At 42.8% G+C, this 13058-nt stretch overlaps 1 protein-coding gene across 4 annotated transcripts in view; it reads left to right on the top strand.

The window, feature by feature from the left end:
• Positions 1–9639, top strand: part of PACS2 (phosphofurin acidic cluster sorting protein 2) — a 257810-nt gene extending 248171 nt beyond the window's left edge. For 2 of the 4 annotated variants that reach the window (XM_084854821.1, XM_084854824.1), the window contains one exon: positions 1542–9638. In XM_084854821.1, coding sequence (XP_084710947.1) covers positions 1542–1654 — 113 coding nt within the window. In that variant the 3' untranslated portion in view covers positions 1655–9638. Of the gene's footprint in view, positions 1–1541 lie in introns of all 4 variants that reach the window. The other 2 variants (XM_084854825.1, XM_084854822.1) reach the window with 2 other exon arrangements.
• Positions 9640–13058: the final 3419 nt, after the last annotated feature.

The raw sequence follows: 13058 nt of genomic DNA on the forward strand, positions 1-13058 counted from the left end.
GGTGCAAGTAGCTGGTTGCTGTTGAATTCGGTTTGCCTGGAGAGCTGCTGAGCTGAGTGCAGTTCTTTTGTCTAACTGATGGTCAAGGACTTGATAATAGTGAAGGATGATTACTGGGGTTAGAAGAGGGAGGGTGGAGCAGGCTGCCTCTATCCCCGCCTTTTCCCACTGGGCAGGCAAAGGGTGAGGGAAGCCATTCTCGCAAGGTGGAGAGAAGGTCAGACAGACAAGCGGGACCTGCAACCAACCGTTGCAGTGCGGAGTTCAGGATGTTCCATTCCACCCCCCCCCCATCCCTCCCTCCCTCCCTCCCAGTTAATTAATGTGTGCAGGCCCCTCTTAATGACATGGAGCTTCCTTCCCAGCAGCTAAGTCTTAACAAGAACATGGATTTCTTGGCAGCTTGTGCACATAGTATGGAAGATGTGGGGGCAGCAGCAAGAAGGATGAGAATCACACAGAATTAGGTTTGAGATAGGCCACAATTTATTAGGTACAGCTTCCATGAATTTGGCTACACAGGGGGCAAGAACCCTGGAGGATCTGGTGGCTCTCCTGTTGAGAGAAGCCCATCTTGCCAGGGGAGCTTCAAGGGGGTAGGCACTTCAGGCAGCACATGATGTGGAACTTGTGTGGGCCCCCGCCGTTGACCACCCAGAAGAGTGTAAGCGTTAAGCTCGCTCTCAGAAGTGAGCTCGCCCATGACCCCATTTCTCCTGGGAGTGAAGAAATGGGTGAGGTGAAACATCTTAAGGGGGGTGGGGAGGTGAAACATTGGGATCAGATACCACCCATTTGCTCTGCCCGCTATCCAAGTACAAGAAGAGGAAGGCAGCTCAGGTAGCTTAACTCCACCACCAAATGCATGAAAGCCACAGCAGCTCCATCAGTCTGCCACAAATGTCCTTCAGCCAGACATCATTGGCCTTGTCTTAGAGGTGTATGCCATCTGTCCTATAAATGTTAGAAACCATGTGAAAGATACCTTGGTGCTGGATCACGCCACCATAGGTGTTCACAGAGAAGTGCCATGCTTTAATAACTCTCTTTCATGCACCATCAAAGTTTCTTAGCTCAGATCTACTTGCAGTCTGAATATGGTGAACCATTCACATGGATGCCCCAGGATTTCTCCTGTGAACTGACTGGGGAAAAGTGTGATTAAATCACACACATTCCACCACTCAAAGAAACAGTTGTCTGACTCCTCACTCAGTCCTGCTCCTCTTTGCCATGTTCATCATTTACCAGAATGTCTGATGATTCTTGCACTTTTCTCTGTCAGCAAGGACATACATATTTGGTTGCTACTAGTGCCAGAGAATCTCTTTGGTGAATGTTACCAGTGGTAAATAACAAAAACTGTTTAAAATAAATGTGAAGTTCTGTAGGGAAAGACCTGTGCAACATACTTGGATAGACTACTTTTTAATTATGAAGTGGAAACTGGGGGAACTGCTTCACACAAAAGTGTAAGTTGCAACCAGATCCCAAAGCAATCCTATCCTAACCCCCTTTGTTGTTTTTTTTGTCTTCTGTAGTGCTTATTGATGGAGTGGAGTGGAATGATGTGAAGTTCTTCCAGCTAGCAGCACAGTGGTCCTCCCATGTCAAGCACTTTCCCATCTGCATATTTGGGCATTCCAAATCCTAACATAGCAGAATTCAAAGGACAATTCTGCATGCCACAAATCAGTTTGTGAGAGTAACAGTTACTTGTGCTCTCTTGCATTTACTTACTAAGTGCTTGGGTAACTGCTCAGTTACTTTCCTGTTTGTTCTTCAGTTGGCTGCAGGGGAGAGATAGTACTTGAAACAGCAGCAATTCAGTTTTAATCCTAGACATGCACCTAAGTATGTCTAGGTGCATGTCTAGGATGCTACTTGCAAGATCCCCTATAAACATTTAGAACCCAAACATAACTGTATGGCTTATTAACTTAGAACCCAATTGGACAGGGAGTAGGATGGGAGATTCATTTGGCAGCAGATTACAGATGCTGATAAATTCTCCAAACTCTACAAAACTCACTAGGAGAAGAATCCTCAGCTTTCTACCCATCCAGACATGACACCCGCCCCCCTGGTGTTTCAAACGACATCCCACTATCCCTTTCAAAATAATTAACCTATCCAGGGCATATGCTCTACCCCGAGAGTGGAGAGGGAGGAGGGGATGATCAGTCCTCTCTTATTTCCTTTCACCGCATCTGTAGTGCCACCAGCCCTGTTGCCCTATATGGGTAAATTGCTTTGGAAGGGGCAGGTGGTTGGGGGGGTGGTGGAACTGGCTGGGTAGGTTTATGTATATCAGATTATGTGTATCAGATTGGCTCATAAAATGATCCAAGTTATTTCTGATTTGGAGGTGACCCATTTCTTAACTAATTTGAGGCAAGTGGAGGTGACCCTTCCCTATCGTTACAGCTTTGCTTTAACATGATTGTTAACCCCATACATGATTTACATGATGAAAGTGACATTGTTACAGTGGTTCTCTCCTTGTCCCCAAATGAGCTGCCTGCCGCCGTTGGATGCAAACAACTGCTCAAATGGTGGGCCCATCCCCATGCAAGAGACCGGCCTCCTAACTCTGATGGTGCGATCTGGCTCTTACCTGGTGACTGTCTTAGGGTAAAGCAGTACTTGAAATCTAAATCACGAATGTTATCTAGAAATGTAGCATTGCCTCCAGGGTATAACGGTCTCATCCAAAATCAGCCCAAGTATGAAACTCCTTTCTGTGAGAAAGCTGCCACTGCGATTATCAGCATGCGGGATACAAATGTGGGGACATCTGCTGTCACTTAGCATTTTGCACTTACTAACTTTTAAATACAATTTTGACCACTAAATGTGAGATAACATTTGTAATAAACATGTTGCCAAAGAAAAGGGCAAGGAAAGTGGTGGAGCTTGCGATCAGCTTTTTGAAAATGATTTCTTTCAGTGTCAGGAAATGTGATATGTCTGCACTGTCTGTGAACGTGATAGCACATGCTCCACACAAGTACTGCAAACACTCCACATTATTTCCTTATCCTCTTAAGGCTGTAATCCTATATCTTCTTAGCTGGGAGTAAGCCCCATTGGACTTACTTCTGAGTTGACATGTATAGGGTTGCACTGTGAAGCCCTTTGAGCATCCTCCTTCTCTCTACAAGGCTGTACTTGTACACTCCATTAAATGAGGATGTTCAGAGGATATGTCCCGAGTGGCCTTCCAAGTTCACTACTTCCAACTGTGGTCTCTCAAATGAGATACATATATATTTGGGGGGCAGATACTGTTCCAGGGGCCCAAGCCTGAAGGAACCGCTTGTCAGAAAAGTTCATAATTAGCCCCCATACAAAAAGATACTAATGTGTTGTGAGGTGGGAGAAGGACTCAAATGTTTTTACTAGAGACAGTACCCAGACATTGGGAAGTTTCCTCTGAGCCTTTCTACTTGGTCACAAAGACTCTCCAGGTTTGTTTGTTTTTAAGAATCTTATTATTGCTGTTGCATGGTAGTTTTCTTACTCTTCAAACAGCCCTGTGTGGGTTAATCACCCTGAAAAGGAGCAGACATGCGAAAGTGTTGGTTGGAGGTCAGTAAGAATGGATAGTTGGGAAGGTGAGTTGATAGGTGAAAACCTCCAAAGGATTGTGTGCTTGAGTACTTCTGCTCTCCCTTACACCAAAATAAAAGCAGGTGCTCTAGGCTTGGCCTAATTGGCTCATTTGGTGTATTTGGTGTATTCTCCATTTGGTGGATCTCTCTTAAAACACAAACAAAAAACTCCTGTTGAAGATACCTGCAAAGCCACTCTTGTGTGGTGTGGTATGGTATGTGTGTCCTGAAAAAAAAAAGATGTCCATACAGGCAGACATCTGTTTTTTCATTTTAATTTTTGCTGTCCATCAAGAGTGGGCAGAAGGTAGATCTCCAGATGTTTGGGACTTCAACACCCAGAAGCCCCTGCTAGCATGGCCCGTGTTCAGGAATGTTGAGAGTTGAAGTTCACAACAACTGGAGTGAACTACTTTCTGCCCACCTCTGTTTTACATGATTGCTTCTATTGGTGCTGCAATTCAGGGAAGATGACACTATCTTTTCATAAAGTTTTGTCAGAGAATAACACTTCCCTTCTCTTTGACAACAAGATGTAATCCAGGGTGAGCAACTTGTGACTTTCCAGATGTGGGCAACTTGTGGCCTACAGCTCTCATCAGCCCTAGCTAGCATAGCCAGTGGTAAGGGATGAGGGGAGTTGTAGGCCCAAACCACTGGAAGGCCACAAGTTGCCCACCCCGATCTAATCCAATGATATTTTCCTTACTGATCTAGAGTAGCTGCCATTGGAAAGAAAGCACACAAGCACAAAAGTTTTTCTGATGGTGTTACAATTGACAAACCAGACCTGAAAAGAAGTGACTTGGCTTCCTCCTTCAGTCCTTCTTCATGCTTGTCCAAGCAAAATAACCAGAACACATTGGGATGGGAATCTGTAGTGTCCACTTTGCAAAGCTCTGAACTGAACTGGCCAGCAGTGGTTGGGGTGGTCTTTGCTTTTATTTGTAATAACCTTGTCAATAGGTGTAAGCAAAAATTCTATCCATTTTACATAGAGACAAATGCTAGCATGTCTGGGTCTTCTGCACTCCCCATAACAATGATTTTGTCCTCATATTGGGCTAATCGAGTTGCAAACTTTTCAGCAATGGTTCACCATAGAAGAGTCTGTATTTCTGGGATCAAGTGTTAAGACATATGTTCTCTGCAGAATGGGGGGAGAGGGGGCATTAATGGTCATCATCCTGGAATAACTGGAAGGAAGGGATATCATTAATTTCCCATTTTTAAAAAGTATCAGTACTTCTTCAGCTTGTCAAGTTCCAGGATGAACAGCTGCAAAGGGGCTTTGCCTGTACCCTTAAGAAGCCGCTATTAGTGATGTAGAAGCCCAGGGTGCTGGTGTGGCTGCTCTTCGCTCATCTTGTTTCATCATATTTACTAGATACTAGAGCTGAATTAGGGTATATCTACACTACAAGGGAGCACAGGAAGGCCTGGCGCGCTATGGTCCATGTGGTCACTAAGAGTCAGACACGACTTAACGACTGAACAACAACAACACTACAAGGGAGCATGTGTCTGAAGAATTCATTTCTCGGGGTGCTGGAGTTTGGAGCAATGCTTCCTTGTTCCAGAAAAAGAACTGCAGATTGAGGGGTTGGTAGCAATACCCTTGCCTCTATTGTTATGTATAGTATTTGTTGTTGTTCAGTCATTCAGTCGTGTCCGACTCTTCGTGACCCCATGGACCATAGCATGCCAGGCCTTCCTGTCCTGCACTCTCTCCCGGAGCGTGCTCAAGTTCATATTCATTGCATTGGTGATACTATCTAGCCATCTCATCCTCTGCTGTCCCCTTCTCCTTTTGCCTTCAGTCTTTCCCAGCATCAGGGTCTTTTCCAGAGAGTTTTCTCTTCGCATTAGGTGGCCAAAATATTTGAGCTTCAGCTTCAGTATCTGTCCTTCCAATGAGCACTCAGGGTTGATTTCCTTTAGGATGGACTGATTTGACCTCCTTGCAGTCCAGGGGACTCGTAAGAGTCTTCTCCAGCACCACAGTTCGAAAGCATCAATTCTTCGGCGCTCAGCCTTCCTTATAGTCCAGCTCTCACAGCCATACATTACTACTGGGAAAACCATAGCTTTGATTAGACGGACCTTTGTCGGTAAGGTGATGTCTCTGCTTCTTACTATGCTGTCTAGGTTTGCCATAGCTTTCCTCCCAAGGAGCAAGCATGACACATTCATGTGTTGGCCATCTTGGAAAATGGCAGCTACAGAATTCATGCATCAGAATGGGCATGTCTACCCAAGTTAAATAATATGAGCCTGAAATAAATAATATGAGCCTGAAATACATGCAAACTTCAAGATTCTCTGCACATCTATTTTTATGGGGGTCTGTGGAAGATCCAGGAGTTAACAGGATATAACAGCAGGAGTTCTCCGGGTTTCCTCTCTTGCAACTCTAAATTGGCCATGGATTTTACTGTGACAAAGTCAGTCATAGTGCACTCTCAGGGCCTCTTCAACAGTGAGTAATATTTTACACAGATAGCACCTCTGAATAGTGAACTGTGTGTTAGACCATCACTTGTGAAGATATGTATTGGTTTGCACACTTTTTCCTACACAAAATGCAATCCAAGCAGGACATTTTTTGTAGTTAAGCAACCCAAAGAGTGCTTCTAGCTTAGTACAAAAGTGTGAAATAGCTGAATATCTGGGCAGTACAAAAGCAGTACATACCTGTGCTGTTAAAAGAAATCCACAGATCCTTCCAGAATGGCAAAATATGAGAATGTTCTTTTCCAGCTAGTCCAAGACAAAATTGAATTGTCCCCCTTTTTTCTGCATTGGACAGCATCTGTCAAATGAAAGTGCTCAGCCCTGGGGAGGCACAGTTATAGAAAGGCAGGGTTACATTTCTCTGCAGGAAACCCTGCAAATACCTGCTGGTAGTTCCATAAATTTATACACACAACATACACTCTGCTGTTACTGGGACCTTATTGTGAATAAGTACAGAGGCCCTGCCTTCCTTTCATTCCAGGATGGGTTCCTGCGAGTTCTTGGACTAGCTGGAAAAGAACATTCTCATATTTTGCCATTCTGGAAGGATCTGTGGATTTCTTTTAACAGCACAGGTATGTACTGCTTAATCATTGGATCTATTATTTCTGGAGATGTTTATTGCAATAAAAATGTTGGGTTCTGTTTGAGGGGTTCTGTTCTGCCTTTATACCCATTTCCAGCAAAATGTAGTTACTAGATTGACATCTTGTGACACCTTAAAAGAACAACAGATTTAAGCTTGCGTGAACAAGCGTCCCATTCACAGTTGGGAGATAGATAGATAGACACACACACACACACACAGAAACAATGTAAACAGTGGGATCAAATAGTAATGAAATGAAAAACTTAAAAGTTTGTGATAATTCAATGTGAAACATACGCATGTACAAAATAAAAAATTACTCTGTATGCAGTCAAGCTTAAATGTAATTGTCACAAGCTACGTCTTGCATTTCATGACCATTAGGCTTCACTGATTACATAGTACAACATTAATGTGTTAACCATTTAAGGGCACAATCCTATTCAGATAGGCGGCTGCCTCCGAACTCAGAGGCGACCGCCTATCCAATGCAGGGCAGGAGAAGCACAGAGAGGATTGTTCCCTCCACGCTTGTGCCCTGCATTTCTGGCTAGACAGCCGATTGCGTCTGTCTAGCCGCGGGAGGGCTGAGCGGGGGAGGAGGCTGCTGTACGACACATTGGATGTGTCGTACCAGCATTTCTGCCTGCCCTGCCCCAGAATGCCCTTTTTCAGCTGCTCCACGCTCCTCTTGCGAGCGCGGTGCATGGGGCTGTTCTGTGCTGCCTCCAAGGAGGTCAGTTTTCTGGGAACCAACCTCGGAGCACGGGCTCTGAGGTCGGTTCCCAGAAAACCAGATATTGTATAGCCATCTAGCCGCTGTCTAGTGGCCATAGGATTGCTCCCTCCATCATGTTCCCCAGTTACCCTTTGTCTCCAAACTACTACTCAAGCAGTGGCTCATAAGTTTTGAATAAGAAATAGAAGACCTAATAACAGAATTCCTGAAAGGATAAACAGTTTAGCCAGATTTCTTGCCTGTTAAAGTGCAGGAGGGACCCAAGACCTGGCAGCTTAGCCCAGTACCTCCAATAAGCGACCTGTGTAGCTTGTGAAGAGTGAAGTTGAAGGGCGATATTGCCATTGCACAGACAGGGTCAAATGAAGGGATGTTGCCCATTTATATCTATTTCTAATCAGTCCATCACTTTCATTGTACTTTAAAAAAAATCAATACAGCACATGTACATAGCTTTTTTGGAATAAATTGCAATGTATACTACTTTATGAAATATTTTATGGTCCTAATGCACCACTAATAAAACTGGATTGGAAAGCAAACACCTATTCTGTGTCTTGTTTTGGAATAAGGTCTTATCCCACATTCTGCTTCAAAATCACCTATTGTTCTTTGCTCACAATATTTGGGTGAAATTAAAACCTTTTAGCTAGTCATAATAAAAAAGATTCACAAGTATAAATAGATAGTTGGTCGGGGGATAGGCTCATCATCAATGCTTGAAATGAATATTTGGGTATCTTAGCAAATTCTACAGGAGGATAACTACAACATCTCAAAAAAGCCAACTCAATTTTAGCTATGAAATTGAAAGCTTCTTTGTTTAATGATAGAGGAAGAGCCTAAGGACAAACCTATATCCTACATGTAAATATATGTAGTACCTTTTTAAAGCCAAAAGGCCCTTAGGAAGAGGGAATTTGAAGTTTGGGGAAGGGCAGTTAAACCAGGGCTCGCAGACTTCAAGCTTGTCAGATTTACTTTGTTTTTTTTTCTAGAACCCCAATGTCTTAACCTGGGGCCTAGCAGGGCCCACACACTAGACAGATTTGAGGATACCAATATGACTCAAGTCCACATGTGTGAATGATTTATTGATGGAAAATGGATGCAGAAAAAGCAAAAGAGAGCTTACACATCCCTTAGCCCTTGGTTCAGTCACTCTGGTTCCCAGGGGAGTAATGAGGCGCTGTCCCTTGGGCTGGTTATCTGAGCAAGTCGTGTGCCTTCCATCTTACCAGATGAGAACAGGTAGCAGGCCAATTTGCTCAGGATTTTATGGAGCAAGCCTCCCCGAGCTAGAAAACTGTAAGAAAGTGTTCATGGTGCTCCCCCACCCCCTTCACCACGGCCACTCTCTCTTGGCAGCAAAGTACGTTTCTCACAATACAGAAAGAAGCATCCCTTACCGGTTAGAAGGTAACTGGTGTGAAGAACGACTACTGTGCGTTGTTTTAGCTTCTGTTAGTAGCAAAAAGTGTGGCCTTCACTGTATGTGAATAGAGCTATGAGAACCAACTCTAAATCAAGAAAATTGCCAGTTCTCTAGCAAATCAGTGTTCTTGTGCTATTAAACACTGCATATAATTCTGGGCAAATTCACACCTTCCTGCCATTCTTCCAAAATCAAATCCAGTACACCCAAGATCCACCAATAAGAGCCAGGTGCAAAAGACATACGTAGAACAGTGTGTATCTGGACACATTTTGAGCCCAGGAATTAGTTTTTTGAGTATCAAAACTGGACTGAGCTCACAGTCCTTCCACACAAATGTGAGGAACAAATGCTTGCCACTAACTTTCTTCATTTCAGCTGCCTAATTTAGGTGAAAAAGTTGTTGTTGCTACCGTTAAACAATTGGGAGTCAGAAATCCTTGCTGATCTATGGCAAATCACCCAGAGAGCTACCGGTAGATCCTGATTTCGCTTCTTGCCATCCCTGGCTTAAAACTTTTCCCCATTATATATTGCTCCCAAACCAAATTTCCCCCTTACAAAATTGCACAAATTCTCTTCACAAACATGCTTTTTGAACTTTGAAGGGGACTTTGAAGGGGAAGGTCCATTAGGGGGCACGCTTGAGGCAAAGGGATGAAGCATCCCTCCCACACATAGTGTTTCTCTGCTCTGAATTACCCCCTCCCATATGTACTTTGCCTTTTTTTTATTATTATTATTATTATTATTATTATTATTATTATTATTATTATTATTTCATTTCTATACCGCCCAATAGCCGAAGCTCTCTGGGCGGTTCACAAAAATTAAAAAGCGACGATAGAGTTACATGGGTCTCTAAGATGGCTTACAGTGCATCTTTCAAAATGTAGTGATTCGCTAAAGGCCTATGTACTGATTAGGTTTAATTTTCTTAAATAAATTCATATGGCCATATTTTTGATATTATTGCAGTCCTCAAAAATTTGCACTACTGAAAATTATTGCTAGATCTGAACTGAATTTAAAGAAGTGTGGGAAAATATGAGTGAGTTTAACATATTTCAATAGTCAATTAGTCTTTCATGCTGGGAAAAGAGAAGACATGTCATTCCAGTGCATCATTTGCACAGTTACAAACTACAGGAGTTGGCAATGCACCCTCTGTGGGAGAATTAAGGTGCAAAAAAGCAACTAAAATGATTGATGTGTTCGTAGCGCAACCCAGTGCTCTGACAGCTACAAACATATGGAATTAGCTTGGCCACTGTGGTTCAGGCATTTGTAACTTCAGGATTGGATTATTCTAATACATACATAATACATAATATATGTGGAGCTACCGGTCCAGCTGTGAGACCAGTAGCTGTGAGGCTACTAATGGGCCTCGTTTTGGCAGCATGTTACACCTACGTTACGAGAACTGCACTGGCCGCCAAGAAGGTAACAGGCCAGGTTTAAGGGTCTGTTGTTACCATATAAAGCCCTAAACAACTTGGGACAAGGTTACCTTAGGGATCACCTTATGTCCCTGCCCAATCCTTGCAGGCCTCAGGAGGAGGATGTCTGACAGTGCTGCTTGCTCCTGAGGTTCACCTCAGGCGTCCCTGCAATACTGCATTTAGTGTTGCAGTACCCAACCCCTGGAGCACACTTCGCAATGACATTAGGCAGGCTTCAGTCTTGATCATTAGATGTCTGCCCAAGACCCACCGCTTCATGCAGGGTTTCCCTGAAGGCTGACCCAGCCAGCATGGTTGTAGCTGACCAGTGATTATTTTACTGTGTTTTTATTATCATATGCTATGTTTTTTATCTTTTCTGTAAGCCGCTTCGATAGCCCACTGGACAGTGGGATATAAACTTACGTAATAAATAAAAAGATAAAACTACAAATGATTATAATTACAGTTCAGGGGATTTCCACACTTAAGAGGTAGCACTTCTTTTGGTGTTTAAATCGCACTATGTTCTATTCTCACTAGTGAGTGTGACATAGCTGTGTGGAGAAGGAAGGGACAATTCTCAGCACATTCTTTTTAAAATTAATTTTGAAATTTCCTTAAAGTGCTTTTTTTATTTGGATACTGTTGTACAGCTCCTTTGATAGTTTAGCACTAGTTAAAAGATAAGCAAAAAAAAGCAGTTGAAAAATGGTGGCAACTAGAAATACAATTTTTAAATCAATTTCTTAAATTAGCACTAACACTTTTTAATTTAAATGCCATTGTGCAAATATTTTTTACAAAATTTAAAGGTGAAAAGGCATTTCAGTTACATGTACAAATTAAAAGATTGATAAAAAAAATATAAAATGACACAGATGACAAAGGCAACAGTGAAAATGTGTCAGATCAGATGCATGGTGACAGGCTCACCCACCCAGTATATTACTGCATGTATCAGAACAACTCCACTGAAAAAAAGAAAAGAAAGAAGAGTAGCTCTAGGTGATCTGCACCTGTGAACATTATGCTACTGTTCCAGTCTTTCTAAAAAAAAGCAAAAAAGTGAGAGTTTCTGATGACATCATGTAGATGTCCTGAGAAAGTGGGTGAACAAAGTGTGGCTACTCTAGAGTAAACACCTAGTGGAAGCTCCCCTTTCAAACCAGGAAAGGCTTGAGTAGCTCAAGCGTAGATTAAAATATCTCCAACATCAACAACATCTATACATCACTCTTTACAAAAACAGGCACAAAGACAACAGAGAAAGGGGATGGAAATGGCAAGAGGGGAAGAACATACAATTATTTCAGTTATACCTAGGCTTAGTTCCAGTAAGGTATGAAGACTGAGGTTTCTATGAAGCCAAAGGCTTCATAGAAAGCAGATTTTGAGGAGCTATTTGAAGTAAGAGGTGGCATCATGAAGGTATTTTGTGAGGCAGTTCCAGAAATAAGGGGCACTAGGGAAGAAAGAGTGGAGTCATTTGAAGGTGCAGGAGTTTTTTGGGCATGTCAGGGCGGTGGACTTGGATGAGAAAGGTCACACACAAGGATGTGATGTAATATAAGAAACAGATAATGGGCTTTGGTGGGTTTTGAAGGTAAAGGTGAGAAACATGTGCAGGAAAGAGAAGCAGACAGAATGTCAGTGGTGAATGATTTTGGCAGCAGACTGAACCAGCATGACACAACGGAAGACTGGAGTGAAGCAACCTGCAGTAGTTAATGTGAGAGATTACTAGGATTTGAACCAGTGTTTGCCAAGTGGACAAAAAGTGCTTCCAGATAGAGGGTTCCTACCACTATCAATCAAAAGGCATTGTGCAGCAATTCCATTGTTTCTTCCTTAACTGATTTTTCCTGGTGAAGCAGAAGAAGCAGTAAGAATACTTGGGAGAGTTACAAATTGAATGTGACATCATCTAGATGTCCCATAAAATTCCGTTAATTAGGCAGGGTGATTGCACACGTCTTTTAGAATTACCCAAAGAGGAAGAGCTGTATTTTTTTCATATTGATCTGCCTCCCACATAATGACTACCCATAGTATGGGTTGTGTATGGGTTGTTGAATCCTGGGTTGCCATTACATGTGAACCCAGAACTATGGGTTAACTATGGGTTGTTAACCATGAACAACCCAGCAAGAGAATCTATGGTTATTGGGTTGTGAACTCTGTGTTGTTTTAACTATGATTTGTTATTACCTGCAAACCCAAAACCATGGGTTCATGGGCTGTTTCACTAGGCTACAAGAGTGGTAAGAAAAAGGCCACTCTACATGATAGTACTACAGTGCTGCAAATGCATTTGGGATACAGGAAGGAAGCGGGCAAAGGAGGAGGGAATCAAACAGCCCAGGAATTGAAAACATAACCTGCGCTTTGCACAATTGTCTGGCAGACAAATCATGGGTAAGCTCTGTGTAAGGCCACATCTGATACTCTGGGTCGTTGTTACATGTGAACCAGATCTTTGTAAAGAGAGATATTACATGCTTTGGTGACAGACTGCATATAGGGGGGTAAAGGAAAGAGAAGAGCCAAAGATAAAGCCAAGACTTTGTGTCTGTCCAACAGGTTACAAGATTATTATGCTCGTCAATGGATAAGGAGAGTGAATTAGGAGAGAAGGGAATACGAGAACGTTGGTTTTGCACATTCTGAGCTTTTATGGAAGCTGAGCAGTCAAGTGGAAACATCAGAGAGACACCTG

The sequence above is a fragment of the Heloderma suspectum genome, chromosome 4 (genome assembly GCF_057233095.1).
Source record: "Heloderma suspectum isolate Gila_16-S chromosome 4, 16-S_ref, whole genome shotgun sequence".
Lineage (NCBI taxonomy): Eukaryota > Metazoa > Chordata > Lepidosauria > Squamata > Helodermatidae > Heloderma > Heloderma suspectum.